This window comes from Leptidea sinapis, chromosome 15 (assembly GCF_905404315.1).
Source record: "Leptidea sinapis chromosome 15, ilLepSina1.1, whole genome shotgun sequence".
Lineage (NCBI taxonomy): Eukaryota > Metazoa > Arthropoda > Insecta > Lepidoptera > Pieridae > Leptidea > Leptidea sinapis.
The window spans coordinates 13727213-13745220 of record NC_066279.1 but is presented as its reverse complement, the minus strand read 5'-3'; the positions used below and the strand labels follow the sequence as shown (position 1 = coordinate 13745220).

Below are 18008 nucleotides of genomic sequence, written 5' to 3'. Positions count from 1 at the left end.
CGTTACCGGAAACATAAGATATTAAGTCTCATTTGCCCAGTAATTTCACTAGCTACGGCGCCCTTCAGACTTGAAACACAGTAATGCTTACAAATTACTGCTTCACGGCAGAAATAGGCACGCAAAACATTTTTGATGCGTCTCCTGTATTTTTGTTTGTATCATTTCTCGTGATTTTTAGCCGCTATAAAATGTCCTACTTAATTGTATATTAGCTAAAGTATCAAGAACCAGTAACAATACAATATATACTTTACTTTAGCCATGTATACTAACCAGGATAATTATATGTGTCTATGTATGTAACGGAATCAGTGAACATGATTTTTACCCACTTCAAGATGTCCAACTCATAAATTGACTGCAAAATTATATCTCTGACTAGATTTGATAACAAATCGATAGCCACGTAATGAATCACGTAACAGTGCCGAGTAACTATTGCTACAACAGTAATTACATGCTAGAACGAGAATAACAATGGTTAATTACGTGCAGTGGCATACAATACTCTTTCTGTTACCATGAAATAAGGGACGAGACGAACAGTACGTTCAGCTGATGGTAATTGATAAGCCCTCCACATTCCAATGCAGTGCCGCTCGGGATTCTTGAAAAACACCAAAAATTCTGAGTGGCACTACAATTACTGCGCTCGTCAACTTGAAACATAAGATGTTAAGTGTCATTTGCCCTGTAATTTCACTAGCTACAGCGCCCTTCAGACCGAAACAAAGTAATGCTTACACATTACTGCTTCACGGCAGAAATAGGCGCCGTTGTGGTACCCATAATCTAGCCGGCATCCTGTGCAGAGGAGCCTCCCACTGGTAAACACTGGTTTACTGAGGTGCGTATGATGATTGAGGCTGATTGCCTCCCACATAGATTTAAACTGGGGATTAATATGCCCAGGTCATTGGCATAGGGTATCCGACCATTTGAAGTCGTTGAAAATCACGTTTAAAGATTTACTTACATACTAGCAAACATACAAAAAAGAGTTTATAAAAACTAAAATATAAGTGAATGTTGTCTTGAAGAATTTATTAAAATTTCAGTTGGAAGGGACAGCGGAAGGCGCCGAACCGAACACCACGTCAAAATACACAGGAATCCCCCAAATAGACTACATTTATGACCCCAACTTGCCCCGGGAGCTCAATGGGTACAACTTGTCAGAGTACCCATTCTACGAGGCCGTACCGCCACCAGAGACGATGGACTTTAAATGCGATGGACTGCATGATGGATTCTACGCGTCAATACCACATAAGTGCCAGGTATTTATTATACTAGACATTCTTCAACCAACATATTTCACGTCTTTATATCTCATTTTATGAAAAGAAAGTGACAAGATAAGCAAGATGTTCATGTAATAGTGCATGATACTGCCCTTCCGTGTATTACGTGCAGTGCAGTACTACTCAGGATTCTTGAAAAACCAACCAACCTAAAATATAAGTGGCACCACAATTGCGCTCGTCACATAAACCCGTAACCCATCGTTAAGGCTCATAAATTTAAATAGTCCTTGCACTAACTGCTTGGCAGCAGAAAAAGGCGTAGTTATCTCGAAAATGGCTCAAACGATTTCCATGAAGTTTACTACTTGAGAATATGTGATGTTTTCAAGAACTGTAATCAAATAATGTTCTATGTTCTGTAATGGTGGTATACAAAATTTTGTTCTACACATTCTACCCAACAGAGTTAGTAGACGGGATGGGAAAGGACCGTGTGATCTTTTTCGCCTCTCTTTTATAAATAATCTAATTTGCTATGACAATATCTGTCCCTACTGACATCGCGATATTCTTCTGATCTCTTTATCTTGTGCTCCTCCATGCTACAGGGAGCAGTTGAGTGGCATATGTCTCCCCAGATGCTGAAAGCATGGTGACTTAGTCATGGAAAGTTCGATTGTACTTCTCTTGCCCAAGCTAGGTCACTTTGTGTTAGTGCAAATGCTGAAGATGGCGGAGGTATCTCTGTAAACCTCCGTTTGTGCCTTTTAATATCGAGATAATTGGCCCGCGGAGTCTAGGTAATGGTGGATGATACTGTCTCTCAGGATTCTTGAAAAAAACATAAAATTATAAGTGGCACCACAATTGCGCTCGTCAGTTACCCGTCGTTAGGTCTCATAAACATAAATAGACCTTGCACTTGGAAGAAAAAGGCGTAGTTATCTCGAAAATAGCTCAAATAATTTCCATGAAATTTACTACATGGGATATGTGATGTTTTTAAAAATACTAGGTAATCAAATAGTATTCTATGTACTGTAATGGTGGTATACTAAATTTTGTTCTACACATTCTACCCAATAGATTTAGTAGATGGGATGGGAAAGGACCATCCGATCGTTTTCACCTCTCTTTTATAAATAATTTAATGAGCTATGACAATATCTGTCCAATATTCTTCTGATCTCTTTATCTTGTGCACCTTCATGCTACAGGGAGCAAGCAGTTGATTGGCCCATGGTTCCCCTGTCTGTGAAAGCATGGTGGCTTAGTCATGGGGAGTTCGATTATACTTCTCCTGTCCAAGCTAGGTCAGTTAGTGTTAGTGCAAATGCATACTGCTGAAAATTTCGGAGGTATCTCTGTGAGCTTTCCGTTTGAGCCTTTTGATATCGAGATAATTGGCCCGTGGGGTCCAGATGCAAATACTATACAAAATGCAATCATGGCGTCTCAATAATCAACCAATAGAAAAAGGGATACCGGTACGATACATGGTGCTAGCTAAATAAGGCCTACTGCATTACGGCAAAAAAAAGCTAAAAAGCTATTTTTCCAAGTACATACCACGGATGAAATGAAATGATACAATTTGCAAATTATAACTTTAAATATCTTTTGAATCAATTTGTTATATTTGAATTAAATTTGAGTTCATGGTAATTAGTACTGGTTGCGTCGATAATGAATATTTATTGATAATTTTGCACATGATTTCTTGACAATATTTTATCTCTTTCAGAGGTTAAGGCTGTTAAGATAATGTTGCAAAACATATTCTACGAAGAACCGAGGCTAAAGGAAAAAGTTAAACTTAAAAATATCACTGTAACTTGTGATGCTCAAATAAAATGCTTGTCAATGATTATTTAATCACATCATTGCATTATATTCAGCTTTGATAAAAGCAACTCTTCCTTTTAAGTTTCACGTAATAGATATTTTAAAGAATGTTTTTTATAAGGTTTTATATTTAATGCAGAGGCTTCCCAAACTTTACATGACTTAAATTTGGGAGGTTCTGCTCATTCATTCATCATCCGGAGGGTGAGATGATTCTGAGATCTTCATTTGCCTCGGATCTGAAATACTTTTCCGGCTAATATTCTTTAATAATTTCTCGTGTGATCAATCTTTTGATTTCATCTAGCTGTAAACTCTTTTAAAGATTTTTAAGGATATTTTGCATAAATTTGATAAAAAAAATTTCAGCACAGACCAGTAAAGAATTGAAACCAGGAAAATTACTGGACATCCGTGACTAATAAAACATGACCATGCAATAGGGCTCACAGAGACCCTCAGGTGAAGCATCAAAAGATGAAACACAGACTGTATCGGCGTACTTGGCGTTCAGTTCCATTGTCAACTGCGAAGGTAGTCTTCCATTGGCATCTTGTTTAGTGTGAGCATTAGGGTGTGGAAATACTTCACTTCAAGCCACTGCCAGTCATCTATGCCAGCTCCTTAAATATAACCGATACGAACGAATGTTAAATTATAGCAATGGTTCTGACTGTATAAGTTGTGACGGCACTACAAATTATTGTATTAAAAAAAAACTCCAATACATAAGCCGTTATTTTAAAACATGTAGCACGTGGTTGAGAAGGCTGAAATGTAGATTAAGAGTAGGCTGAGCAAATTCCTTCCGTCTTACCCCTAAATACCTAACTCATCTGTTTAGAGAAGTCTAAAGAGAAGACTAAAAGCAGCGCAGATTCAAATATTGTAATTATCCTTTCTGAATGCTAACTTTGTAGTTATTTCCAAATGCAAAGTTTAAATATGCATATTAAGCGATTAAATTTTACTAAATCTGGAGAATACTTAAACATAAATAAGCCCGAAAAAATACACAGCAAAAATTTACTGGCAGGTGTAAAATTCTCTGGCTAAAAGTGAATATGACTTTAAAAAAAATCTTTTTGGTTTTCAGGTATATCACCACTGCCTCTTTGGCACCAGGTACGACTTCCTGTGCGCGAATTATACAGCCTTCGATCAGAAAACATTTATATGTCAATTTGTATCCGAAGTAGATTGCAAGAATTCGGCTAATTACTTTCACAGGTAAGGCTGAAAATATAATGATCGTAGATAAATAAATTAATCAATAAATAATAATTAATGTAATAGAAGCATAGCCTACTTCTAGTTACTAAGCCCTAAATTGTATCACTTATCATAATGAGTACATCAATGAAATGCTTTTAATTTCACCTTTTTAAATTGTAATTGTAATATTCGAAGTCACTTATTCTTATTATAAAATTAACTGATGTTTTAAATATTCAAATCAAATTTCTACTCCTAGTGGTGTTGATTTCAATATGACTAAAACAACGACTATCTTTGCTCAATCTGAATTACTTACATTACGTACAAGTTACATCAACCGATTTGGTTGATGTAAATTTATTTAAATTTGGACAATTATAGTCAGATGTCTTATTACAATCTGTACTGTGAATTTAAATTTTAAAATCATGTTTCGCCTATATCTAGCCCTATCCTATAGGTGTTAGAAAAAATAAACTCGGTTCATTTGCATAGAATGAATTGCGAGATTTTTTTGCATTATCTTCATATCTTATTCTTCAATAAGATCACATAATTTATTTATATGTATAAGAAACAGAGTTGGTCCCAATACACTTCTCTGTAAGATGCCATAAGTGATATCTTCTTCAATAGTTAATAAAATGAAAGAATTAATCTCCTTTAATCATCTCTTCATACCCGAAACATCTCAGAATTAAGTTTTTAAAAACTGTCAACAACAATTTTTTTTGCAAGCAGACAAATGAGAAGTGATTCACCTGGTAAAAACTGAAAATGTCTGCTCTTTGATATTTACAATACCAGAGGTCTTTGTGTCTTAGCATAAACATAGTCATAATATCTGTCCTGAAATATTTAAGCTTGTTTTTTCCACAGAGACTCAGCAAGGATAGAAAATTCTGTGAAGTAACATGAATGTGGAATGTATTTTTTTTTATGAAAATAAGAGATGAGGCGAGCAGGATATTCAGCTGATGGTAATTGATATGTCCTGCCTGTCAGTGCCGCTCAAGATTATTGAAAAACCCAAAAATTCTGAGCGGCACTACTACTGCGCTTGTCACCTTGACACACAAGATGTCAAGTTTCATTTGCCTAGTAATTTCACTAGCTACGGCGCCCTTCAGACCGAAACACAGCACGCTTGCACATTGCTACTTCACGGCTGAAATAGGCACCGTTGTGGCATCCGGTAATCGCTATTGTATTTGTGACATTAACCGGTTAATTCCCTTCCAGAAACGAAGCTTTGTATAAAGCAGCGAGCACAGAGCCACCCCCACCGCCCCCAACGACTACTACTACTACCACCACTACTACAAGACCACCCCGGCCACCGCGCCGCAGGCCCCGACCTCGTTATGACTATTACGATGATGATTACTACTATCCAAGAGATAGAGATGAATATGATTACGATGAGAGGTAAGAATGAGAACGGACGACAATGTCGAAACATTCATTGGATAATATTAGCTTCAAAACTCTAACGAAATAACCGAGACTCCTTATAACTATGTATTTTCAATGAGATGTGGTTGGAATAAAAGATGGGGGTGCTATAAAAAGAAATTGTGGTTGTCTACATACTACCAAAAAAAACTTCGAATATTTTGACATTTCGTGACTTACACCTTATCACGAAAATGTTAAGCCAATTGAAACTGCACAAAAGGTTAAACTAATTTTTATCACAAACCGTAGAAAAAATAGTTCACTGACGTCTTGGTTATCATAGTAACCAGCTGTTATTATGCTGTCAGTGTCACTTTTAATATGAATATACAAACCCCGATATCACTTCACACCTACTAGAGGAAGACTTGTCAACTAAGTCAACTACTAAAATCATATTGTTGCGCTCTCGCATTATACCAAAATCTCCAATGACGTCCTGTACATACAAACAATGCACCTCATTCAAAATCAAAGCCGAAATATGGCACATGCCACAAATGACACCATTATAACCTTCGACTGCTATGTCTATACATTTCTGCGTTTACTCCAGTTTCAGCTGCGCATTTTGAAACTAGAGCCCAATTTGGACAGTGACATCATTGGAGTAGCAGTTAGGTATTTTTTTAGATCCAGACGAAAAAGTGGGTTGCTATAAGTTTCAAGTTCAGTTGGAGGTTTTTTACGTTTTAAAAAACCTAACCTAAAAATGACACTCATAATATAAAGGGGAAGCTTTGTATGTTTATTTATTGGCTTGTGTTTATATTTGTTACTTCTTTACGTTCTAAAGGGATTTGGATTTAATAAGTTAAGGTAACCTTTAATGAGAGAAACTAATACTCAAATATAATATTTTATTTACATAAAAAAAATAGTTTATCTGGTTATTTAAATGTTGAGCTCCTTGAATTAAATTAAATTTTTCTTTTAGACGTAGATATCTTTTCCAGGGTATCTTTTTGGTTTAAGTAGTGTAGGCGGACATCAACTATATTTGTATGACAGCTTTTGTCAAATATTAAATGTAGTTAAATCCAAAAAAATTAAATCCTTTAGTGCTGAAATATAAATATGCTTATTTAGTTTGTAAATTTCTTCATATCTCTCTCTTGCTACCAACTAGCACCAATTTAACAAAAACAAATCGACTTCAGATACACTATTCCAAACCAATAGATATACACAAAAAGTATAAAAATAATTGCGTATTTTATACATTCTAATTAATAAATCTTATTCTAGTAACATAGAACATGGAAGCACCAGCTTTCAAATAAAAAAGTAATTATCAAAATCGGTTCACTCAGTCGAAAGTTCTGAGGTAACAAAGATAAAAAAAAACATACCGACGAATTGAGAACCTCTACCTTTTTTGAAGTTAGTTAAAAAGAGCCACTCTATTGTTTTCATTTTTGACTGTGTCCTTTTATCTGTCTCATTCTGATACGCGGGTCTTGTCTGGGGACTTGTCAATAATTAATACCATATTAAATGAAAAAATATTCGTTTTATTAAATTACTTAAGCTTTTTCCATATCAATCTTATATAAATAAAATAACCTTACCGATTATAAGTCACACCATCTTTTTTTGAGTCGTTAATGAATTATTTAAGCACTTTTTATAGCACACTTAGGCTTGTTGATTGACACACAGTTGACACACGACTAAATAGATAAATGTACTTACATTGTCTTTAAGCACACTTTTGCCGTTTCACTGTCAGACTGCGAATGATATGTCCATATGTATAGAACGTCATTGAAAATCTCCCATAACTTTTACCTGCTTCTCATATAAACTGAAGAATTAGAGAGACCTTTATTGGGTATCGATATGATGACTGAAGAATTTAATATATTTTATTAGAAGATTAATTCACTAAACAGAGGTTCACAGCAATTAAATGTATAAGTATTACGACTTAAAAATAAAAACCTTAAAAAAATAATATAATAACTAAAAAACATTGTTAAAAGGAGTCCCTTTAGGCAAGGTTCCGAAGATACTAGTAGCGTCTACCCTTTGAATAGCTAGACTAACTCTTTGTCCGAGGTAGCAAGCGCTTCGGTCTCCTGTGATGTCGACTAACCTTTTTGCTATTTCCTTAAAAAGCCTTATAGCGCTAGGACCCCACGGACCAAGGGTCTCAACACCGATTGGGAAATAATTAGGAAGTGTATCACTTATAGTTAAAATTTAACTGTTTCAGAGGTGGAAGAAGATCGAGACCACGGGGAAGACCAGGAAAGAGACGGCCCCATGATGAATATGAGGATGACAGGTCTGTATCAGCTTCTTTTACTTGTCAACTGCCAACAAACGGTACACACAGTGCGGGTTTCAAAGAATTCTCTTCCAACCAAATTATGAATTGAGCTTCCTTGTACGGTGTTCCCAGGCTGTCACGACATTGACCCCTTAAAAAAAGCGCGTAAACATTTCTAAAATGCTGGCAACGATCCTGTAGTTCATAAGTAATGTAATAAAGTGGAATAAGTAAATGAAAATTAGACGTATAAATTTTTAAATATTTCAAAGTGACAGTAATTACAGATGGTACAAATATTTTGTGTTATACTTAAAAATATGAAAGAATTTATCTATTTTTCAATGGCCGCAAGAATATATTTTAGAATGGTTTTTGAGACAATTATTTCACGTATAAATAGAAACCATGGCGTTTATTTCATATTTTCATATATAAAGATTTAATCGAATTATTGGAACGAAGTTCCTTACGGCAGACTTGGAGGAGATAGGGATTTTGCTGCGGGACCGAACTGAAAAAAATGTGATAGTAAAACCGAAAGAAAAAGTCCGTGGAATAAAACCGTTAAATGAGACGTGCGCAGGCGCGACAGTCGTATACACAAGCGAGTAGTGTATTTTTGTAATTAGTTCTATTTCTATGTAATTTTATGTAGTCAAACAAAACTAAAGAGACATATTTTGTTCTTTTTAATTGATAATTTGGATTACGATTTTTTTTATTTTACATAATTCAATATTTCCTAAAATACTGAATTTCCTAAATACTTTCCTGTAGGTACTTAAATAAAAACTAATCAGCAAAATTTAGGAGATAAATCAAGAAAACCTACATAAAATTGAACACGATTTTTTTTTACAAATTGTGTCGATTCTACATTAGCCGAAGGAACTTCGTTCCTACCTGGTGTCCCACGACACCACATCATTTTTAAATAAATATTAAAGCATCTTAGACGTCTGTTTTACTGCTTGTAAAAATTATATAGCAAGGGATGTTTTAAATTTTTTTCAATCAACTATACCATTAAAATTTACTGTCTCCAAAAAGTAAGAAGAAGAAAGTGAGAATGTAATTTATTGAATAATTTTTTCCTGTTTTGGTGATATACAATAATATTATCCCCATATTTATCATACAATAAATATCATTTAAACAAGCAATTTTTTGAAATGTAATAATTATTTAAATGTAATAATTATTTTTACAGATACGAAACACGTTCACGGCCGAGAGATGAAATGGAAGATGAATACGACGACAGAAGACCGTATGAAAGATCACGGCCAGGTAAAAGATATCCTGAAAATAGAAGACCACAAGATGAAGAAGAAAAGCGTCCTTACAATGGAGGGAGAAGATCCAGGCCTCGTGATGATGAAGAGGAAAGATATAGACCATCTGGTCCTGAAGAGACTAGACCAAGAGCAAGACCAAAAACAAGACCCAGGGATGATTTAAGACCGAGACCTACTAGCATAAGAAGTGATAAGCCGGAGAAGGAAATTGTTCGAGAACAAGAAGAAGTGTCAAGAGATGAATTGATGCCAAGAGATGAGTTTACAGCGCAGGAGGACATAAAACCCATTGATGACAGTAGAACTCGTGGTGAAACAAGGTACAGAGATGAAGTTAGATCCCGGGATGAGTCAAGACCTAGGAGTGAATTTAGATCAAGAGATGAATTAAGGCCTAGGGATGATACACGTCCCAAATATCAAATCAGATCTAGGGATGATGCGAGGAATAAAAGTCCCAGGGATGAAGTAATCACAAAAAATGATAATAAGCCAAGAGATGACCGTGATCGCGATGATTTTACATTTAGAGATGAAATCCGTCCGAGGGACAAAAGGCCGAGAGATGAAATAAGAAATGTAGACGATCGGAGACCAGCAAGAGATGAAGAAGAGGATATTAAGCCTCGGGAAAAGCCAGCAACTGAAGGTAATCGTTTATACGAGAGACCCAACAGAAATAGGGATGAGAGACCTTATTCAAAACCAAAAAGATATTATGATAATGATGAAACTATCGAAGAAGAAAAGCAAATTGCACCAACGGCTCCTGAAGACAAGCCGTTAGTTAAACCCATTGGGCATGGTCTTTTCAGTAAGCCACGCCTTCCACCAAAAATTAAAAGACCGGTTCCATTAAGTGAAAAAGAAAAATATGAGTATGTACCAGTAGCAACAACAAAATCCACCCCAAAAGATGAAGAGTATTATGATGAATACGAGGATGAAGAAGAAAGTAAGCCTTCATCATCAGCTAAGACTAGTACAATCCAACAGCGGCCAAAGCCAGAACCAATTGAAAGAGAAAAATTCAAACCCTCCCGATCAGTTACAGGTCCTGGCAGTTTAAAAGTTAACAAACCTAAACGTCCCATTGATTACGAAGATGATGAGTATTACTACGAACCTCCTAAAAAACAAATCAAAACCTCACAATCGTATACGCAAAGAGATAGACCTTCAAAACACAAAGAAGAAGAATACGACGCTTATGAAGATGTAGCTGAAAAATCACCAGAGAAACCTTCAAGATTTGATGAAGATATAGAAACTCAAGTGAAGGACGTAAAGTCTAATACTAAAGTCATAAAACGTCCTTTTTTACCGTCTAGGGGTGGTAGTCCCTACCTACCACGCGGATTACAACCAGTAGGTGGGAAAAATTTAAATTCACCACTCAATACCACCCCTAAACCAACTTCCACTTCAACAGAACCCACGACCACTACCTCTACTACGACAACAACTACAACTACCACCACAACAACTGAAAAACCCACAACTAGAGCTCCAACAACTCAACCAACAACGACTGAAATCCTTACAACACCACCAGTTGTCACAGAAAAACCCACAACAGAGAGCCCTCTAGAAGAAGAATACGAATATTATGATGAAGAAGAAATAGAATATGAGAACACAGATAAAAATCCTGTAGCAACACAGAAAACAAAAACTGAACAAACAACAACAACAGAGGCTAATAAAGCTAAGGCACTTGCCACAAAAGTACGTAGCAAATTCAATGAGAACTACGAAGCTATAAGGGAACAATTGGAATCAACTTTAAAACCAGGAGATTACCTTAAGCCATATTTAGAAGCCGAAGGTATCGAGATTGAAACCAAGTCGGAAATAAAACCTGAGATATCTAAACCTTACACAGCAACTGGGAAACCGTTGCGAATTCCAGATGTACCTATAAAGCAGAATCTTGCTGATTCAATAGAGAGCGAATATGATGAAACATATAACGAAGCATTAGCACCTAATCTACCTAATTTAAGAGTACCAAGTGGATTTGTCGTACCAACAGATAGAGATTATCAACTGGCAAGATACAGAAGTAACTTAGCCGAACCAGTCTTCTCAGCGTCGGAGTTGGCTAAGTTACAAGTGAGAAAACGCCCGCAAATTTCTGGAGTCAGTTTAAGAACTCCATCTTCATATTTTCTTAAGCCAAAATCATATAAAGAAACGGTTCGACCTGCAAGACAAATTGTTTATAGAAAAATAGGTAACTTTTTTTAAAAATACATGATGGTAACCTTTGAAAGATTGAGTTGTTACATCTATCATAGATATAATCTGATAAATAATGATTAGAGGAAATATTTACTTTTTGATGAACAGAATCAAAATAAAACAAGAAACAAATTTAAAAAATATTTAATTCCACTTAAGTTTGTAAAATACAAGCATAAACACAAAATTTTCTTAAATTGTAATGAAGACTGCACTTTTACGGATACGTATTTGTGGAAGGCCATTTCTCTATAGAATGTAGTGCAGTAATATTACAGAATCGTTCATAACGCCTCAAAATGCTATGATCCCTTAACGCATTTGGAAGATATAGGAGTCCTCTTATTTATAAAACGATCACTGCCAATTAATAAACTCTAGGATATTATGTATATATTTAGTAATATAGGATTTTTTTCTTTTTCAAGGGTTGCCCATTTAGTAAAAATATCATAAGAATAATAAAATTGTAATGTACCTTGATAAATTTACAATTTTACTACAAAGTACTGAACTTTTGGTATCTTATAAATTCAACCCTGTAAGTATATTTTGTAATAAATGTGTATTTATAAGATTTGTAATATAATAAAAAAGTGGAAAAATTTAATTCTTGTTTAAATTTAAACTTAAGTTTAAGTTTCAATTGAAACAGTCATAAATAAAGTAATTGACTATCGAGGAATAAGTTGTTATTAATTATTATACTAAAATTAATAACAGGTTATTTCGGCAGTTTTTTAATAGACAATATAACCCTAATACTGGGAGTATTCTTCTAAAATTAGTTTTATCAAAAAACAGGTGCAGAATCGAGCATCGGGTTCTTATTCTTAGGATTATTAATTGATGAGAAATTTTCGTATTTATACTCACTACATATTTCTATTTACTTTTGTAAATAAATTTCTTCCTCAAAATAAAACCTTACCTTTTTGCCTCGCAATATAACATTATGGAATCTATTCCCAGCTTAACCGCGTACTCCCACTTTAAAGGCCGGCTACGCATCTCTTGGCGTCTGGTGTTGCGAATGTCCATGGGCGGTTGCTTCACCAGTTAAAATAACGTGAGCCTCTTACCCGTTAGCCCCCTCTTATTAAAAATAATAAAGATAGTGAGAATGCTCTCCAAGTTCGAAGCGTGTCGTGCGAAAGTGGTATTGAGCAGCAGGGGCATATATGAGGAGTTGTACAGATTATACACTAAGTAACATGTTATAAAGAAAAAGAAGCTTAACTGCCCGCTACTAAGATTCATTTTACATTGTAATCATTTCTCATTACTCATCCATACAATACTCATCTGTGGTGGATTCATATTAAGAAACTGAAAATTGGTACGCACATTAAGATCTCTTCGTATTGAATACTATTTTAAGATGTGTAACGAAGACGGAAGAAATATTTATTTACAATCTAACACGACCTATTTAAGTAATTAGGTGTGTGAAGTGTACCAAGTTAGAAAGAATAATCATTTATCCTTTAGGTCCAAATAACACTTTTAAATGTCAAAGATTTTACCAATGCTTCGGAAAAGTTGAGCTTTAATGAAAAGTGGCAAGAACATAACTATGTGTTGATAGATGACTTAAATATCCCGATAGCATAGAAAAGATTCGGCCGAGTATCGTTAATTTGCTCCTAAGAATTGAAGATTTCCGTTACTTTGTCATGGATTCCGTGATCAGGACCTAACTAAACTCTCACCAAACTATCTTTGAAGTAAATCCTTTCCAATAATTAAAGAATCATCAAAATCAGTTGGCATGATATTGAGTTATTCGTAAATTTATCATCCACTTTGCTATATGTATGTATAGCAAATTTAAGACTTTTATGGTTTTCTCATGGATGCCATTGTCAGATCTGGACCTTTAGAGAATTATCAAAATCGGTTCATCCAGTCAAAAGTTTTAAGGTAACAAACATAAAAAAAAGAACATACCGACGAATTGAGAACCTCCTCCTTTGTTGAAGTCAGTTAAAACATAAAAACACCAATAAATTTTGGGTATTCCTCATATTTAGAACAAAAATTTTTTTTTTCATCAAACTCAAATGAGATTTTAATTTCATTTTTTTTTCAAACTCAATAGTTTTCTTTTTTAATTTTTTTTATGAAATAGGAGGACAAACTGACTGGCGACTAAATGGCTTTCTCAAGGATTCCCGTGGGCAGGTATGATATGCCTAAGATAACCTACAATAAAAACTGAGAGGGAACCCCTCCCGTGATAAAAACAGAAAAAAACAAAAATAAAATTAAAAATTTTATATTCTTTCACACCGAATTCAATTATAATACGATATTTTACACAAAATGAATTCATTGATACAATAAAAACAATATTATTTAATGTTTACAAATATCCTTGATAATATAAATCCTAAACCAACTTATTCACTATAATTGCACATTACTTATTGATAGCTTAACTTCTTAACAGATTTAGAACAGAAAACATCAATTTATTTTATTATCTAAGATATAGAAAATCAATTAAGATTGATTATACAACGAATATTGATGGAGTATGTTGGACTGTCTTACGTAGGTGTGCTATGGATGACCTGATAGGGATTTTGTTGAGGTTAGATTTTTTCGAGGATGAGGTCAAAGGGTCGTTTGGTCCTAAATGATCACCATCGCCAATATACTCTAGCAAAACCAGTGAAATCATAAGAGTATTGCCGGAAATTACTAGAAACAAGCCGCAAGAACGTTTATTCTTTGTTTTAGATTTAGTACGTGGAATAAATTTGAAAACCGCACTTGAGGAATGACACACAACCTGATGCTACGGATGATATTTAAGCTTGTAGCGTTTGGTATTACAATTATCACAAATATCAGTCAGGTCAAGAAGAATTATAGGTAAAGGGGTGTGATTTCATGTGGATGAAATCACCCAGGCAACGTTTCAGGACAATAGCAAGTTCGCAGTCTTTCCTTACCCTAAAAAGGCAAAAGGGAATTATTTAATTAACGAGCAATACATGAAAATATTGAAATTGCATATCTTTGGAACGACTCTAATGATTTGCGTAAAATTTACTACAGGGGGTCTGATCTAGCTACGTTAAACGCACAGTTCTGCAAAACCAAGTTTTTTTCTAGTCTTCACTCTGAGCAGAGTTGGGGCAACAGTTCCACATCAAGTCTGGATGATGCACTGAGCTACACCTGTGGGAACCCCTACCACTAATTAACTAGTATCATTTTTTTTTACTTTTTCGTTACAACAAAATTACTTACCTTGTAATATTCTTTTATATGCGAAAGCGATATTTGGGTAGTTATAACAATAGCAGACTCTAGTCAATTTACATGCGCAAATTTCCCTTTCTGTTTAAGATGCCCCCGAAAAGTGAGCCCTAAGCAATAATAAAAATTCTAATAGTCTAATGGACTAATCTGGCTCTGCAAATCACTCAGTTCATGTTTAGGTATATATTTTTTAGCAAGGCAACAAGCGAGTGATTGCATATAGTCACAGTAGGAACACATCTTGAATAATTAATAAATATTGTCTATTATATTCTTCAAATTAATAACTTTGTGAACATAGGTTGCTTAGGAATGGGTACTTTAAGTCTCTAGCCATTAATGCCTGTTAGAGTAGTCACAATCGAACTCTTTCGTGAAGGTGGATGTTATACACGCTTGCTTTGCAAGTTATATTAAATATATTATGGATCTGGAAAAAAACCTCCGACACAAATTCGTCAAAAAGATCTAAATAATGCAAAGTTTTTGTGCGTAAGAAAAATATCATTGAGATCTACATTATATGTATTAGCGCTATCAAGATAGTCTTTTCTTCGTAAAACCGTCTTTTTGAAACACATTTTGGCTGCTAACGCTATGATTTCTTAAATCAAAAGCCTTGCACGTAACTGTACTGATACAGTTAAAGTTTGAACTACATTAGTATGTCTGCAACTGTTATGAGATTAATTTTGAAGTAAGGATCTTTACTTTCACTGTATTAGGAACTGTGCTTACCGAAACCTGAATATTTGGAAACCTCTTTGATAAAAAAACATAAAAAGTAGGTCAATCAGAATAAATTAACACCACTATCCACAGCAAAGAAATAGTTAAATCACTGTTGCATTAGAAGTAGAATTTCCAGTTTTGAAATACAGTTATTTATAGGCCATTGGAAACACCGTCCAAAGAAAATCATTCCCTAGTTTGATCATGCGCTGAAGACATATTCTCAAATATAAATAGAATTATTAGCACCATGCGTCCAGAGAAAAACAATTGTCTCTATGATTAGTACTTTAAAGTACGATGGTGCTGAAAATAAAAATGTCTGTTATTTAAGATGTAATGAATTCTGAAAAGCCCTTGTATTTCCTACTACAGGAAATAAATTTTTCTATAAAATAACTCAATTATCACAGTCGAGAAGTCTCAAACTGACTGCGCAAACTTCGGAACTTGGTGCTCCAAGATTTCGTTGAAAACGGTGGCGTCTTTAGGTCTGTTATTACTTTTCCGTTTGTTTCTAATTTTCCGTTTGTTTCTAGGATTGCGTTTGTTTCAACTTTTCCATTTGTTTCTGACATCTCCTTTTTCACATCTTCAAATTGAGGCTTTTCATCTCGTGACTTCTCTGCTCCATGTACGAGTCTATTGATCGGGAACTGGATGATATAGAAGACATACGTAGCAAGCCAGATAAAGGATTGATACAAGCAGACTTGCCACCATGTCATGATGCCGAAAATTTGGTATAACCAGATGTTTGTTGAAAAGTAGATTGTGTAGTACCTGGAAGCAGAAGTAGAAATAAATTTATTATTCGGCCATTTAGAACTTTGTCAAGTTTAAGTTAGTTGATAAGTCTTAAATGATTTTTATAAGGTGATGCTGTTTAACCTGATTCCAGCCGCCGAATTCCACCTTCGCACGACACGCCACAAGTTGGGATATCATCCCCACCATCTAGATGTGTGGCGGTCCTCCACAGTGCGGTTTTCAAGGAGCTTTCTTCCACGTACTGCAAAGCTGTGGAATGAACTTCCTTGTGCGGTGTTTCCGGGACGATAAGACATGGGTACCTTCAAAAAAAGCGCGTACACCTTCCTTAAAGGCCAGCAACGCTCCTGTGATTCCTCTGGTGTTGCAAGAGATTGTGGGCAGCGGTGATCACTTAACAACAGGTGACCCGTACGCTCGTTTGTCCTCCTATTCCATACAAATAAAAAAAATAATAATGAGGTAATAATAATATCTGCTGCTGTAATATGACCAAGGGTTTGTTCTGCAAACAAATTTTTAATTTTATTTATTCCCAAAGTTCCCGAAGGAGCGTGTTTTTGATTTACCCGCGTGTTATAACAATATTTGAATGCAACCATTCTATTGGTTTTTAATAAGAAGCTTATTATTTTTATATATTTAACTGACTTATTAAATTATGGGTCTTCGATGTTATTAAAACTTGCTTACACTCGGCGACACGCCAGTCACTTTGTTTTAGTGTGCGTGCTAATTTTGCGACGTTTGCACACATGTGACAGTCTATTTTGACGCACTTATAAATTAACTATAACTAATTATTCATTTAAAAAAACAATAAATAAAACATTAACGACTTATCAACAATTTGGAAAGCGTTGAAGTTTTAATAAGAAGAAGTGGTAAAGAACTAATTGGCACTCTTTGAATTCAATATTTACAGCTTCAATATCTTATATATTATTATTTTAATTATAATATTTATAAAGTGATGCAACAAAAACACTCAAATATCCTGACTAACACGAGTAAGTTTAAAAATGTAAATTATTTAATAAAGCACATGAGTTATAGAGATAAGTAGATTCATTAATCGACACACACTGCAAATAATTTAGTCTGTGTACACTTCAGTAACTAGGCTTGTTGTCAAATAAAAAAAAATATTCGTCTTGTTATCTTACGTTTGCAGACAAAAAAAAAATTGAAACAAAGAAGGTATTAAATACAACGAATTAAAATATTATAATACCGCTTAATGTGTTAAAAACGTGTAATTAATGGAGAATTTATTTTATTAGGTACTAGCTGACCCGACAGACGTTGTTCTGTATATAATAAATAAAATAATATTTTTATATGAATTTGTCAATAATATATCATAACATCAAAAATTACTTAGAGACTAACGAACAGCAATTAATTTATATATATAAAAGAAGAAGATATATAGAATATAGATATATAGATATAGATTTTAAAACTTGAATATAATTTGAAATTATACGTCTTCTTCCATTAGTTGTGATTCAGTAGACATATGGGTTACAAGAATTTAAAGAATTTGAAGAAATAAACATTTTGACTGTTGCTTCTCAATACATTTTCGATAATGTTTTGTATGTTCATAAGCACATTGAGGAATTTTCTAGAAACTGT

General features: G+C 34.4%; 3 protein-coding genes across 8 annotated transcripts in view; 2 read left to right on the top strand and 1 right to left on the bottom strand.

The window, feature by feature from the left end:
* The window catches only part of LOC126968301 (cell surface glycoprotein 1-like), a 64281-nt gene extending 52080 nt beyond the window's left edge, over window positions 1-12201 (top strand). For both annotated transcript variants that reach the window (XM_050813214.1, XM_050813215.1), the window contains 5 exons: window positions 1062-1283; window positions 4192-4325; window positions 5556-5741; window positions 7990-8061; window positions 9260-12201. In XM_050813214.1, coding sequence (XP_050669171.1) covers window positions 1062-1283; window positions 4192-4325; window positions 5556-5741; window positions 7990-8061; window positions 9260-11597 — 2952 coding nt within the window. In that variant the 3' untranslated portion in view covers window positions 11598-12201. The remainder of the gene's footprint in view (window positions 1-1061; window positions 1284-4191; window positions 4326-5555; window positions 5742-7989; window positions 8062-9259) is intronic.
* The window catches only part of LOC126968314 (uncharacterized), a 512088-nt gene that overhangs the window by 30907 nt on the left and 463173 nt on the right, over window positions 1-18008 (top strand). The gene's annotated exons all lie outside the window — the stretch shown is intronic.
* Window positions 15936-18008, bottom strand: part of LOC126968340 (androgen-dependent TFPI-regulating protein-like) — an 81848-nt gene continuing 79775 nt past the window's right edge. For all 5 annotated transcript variants that reach the window (XM_050813320.1, XM_050813319.1, XM_050813317.1 and 2 more), the window contains exon 4: window positions 15936-16379. In XM_050813320.1, the coding sequence (XP_050669277.1) occupies window positions 16004-16379 (376 nt within the window). In that variant the 3' untranslated portion in view covers window positions 15936-16003. The remainder of the gene's footprint in view (window positions 16380-18008) is intronic.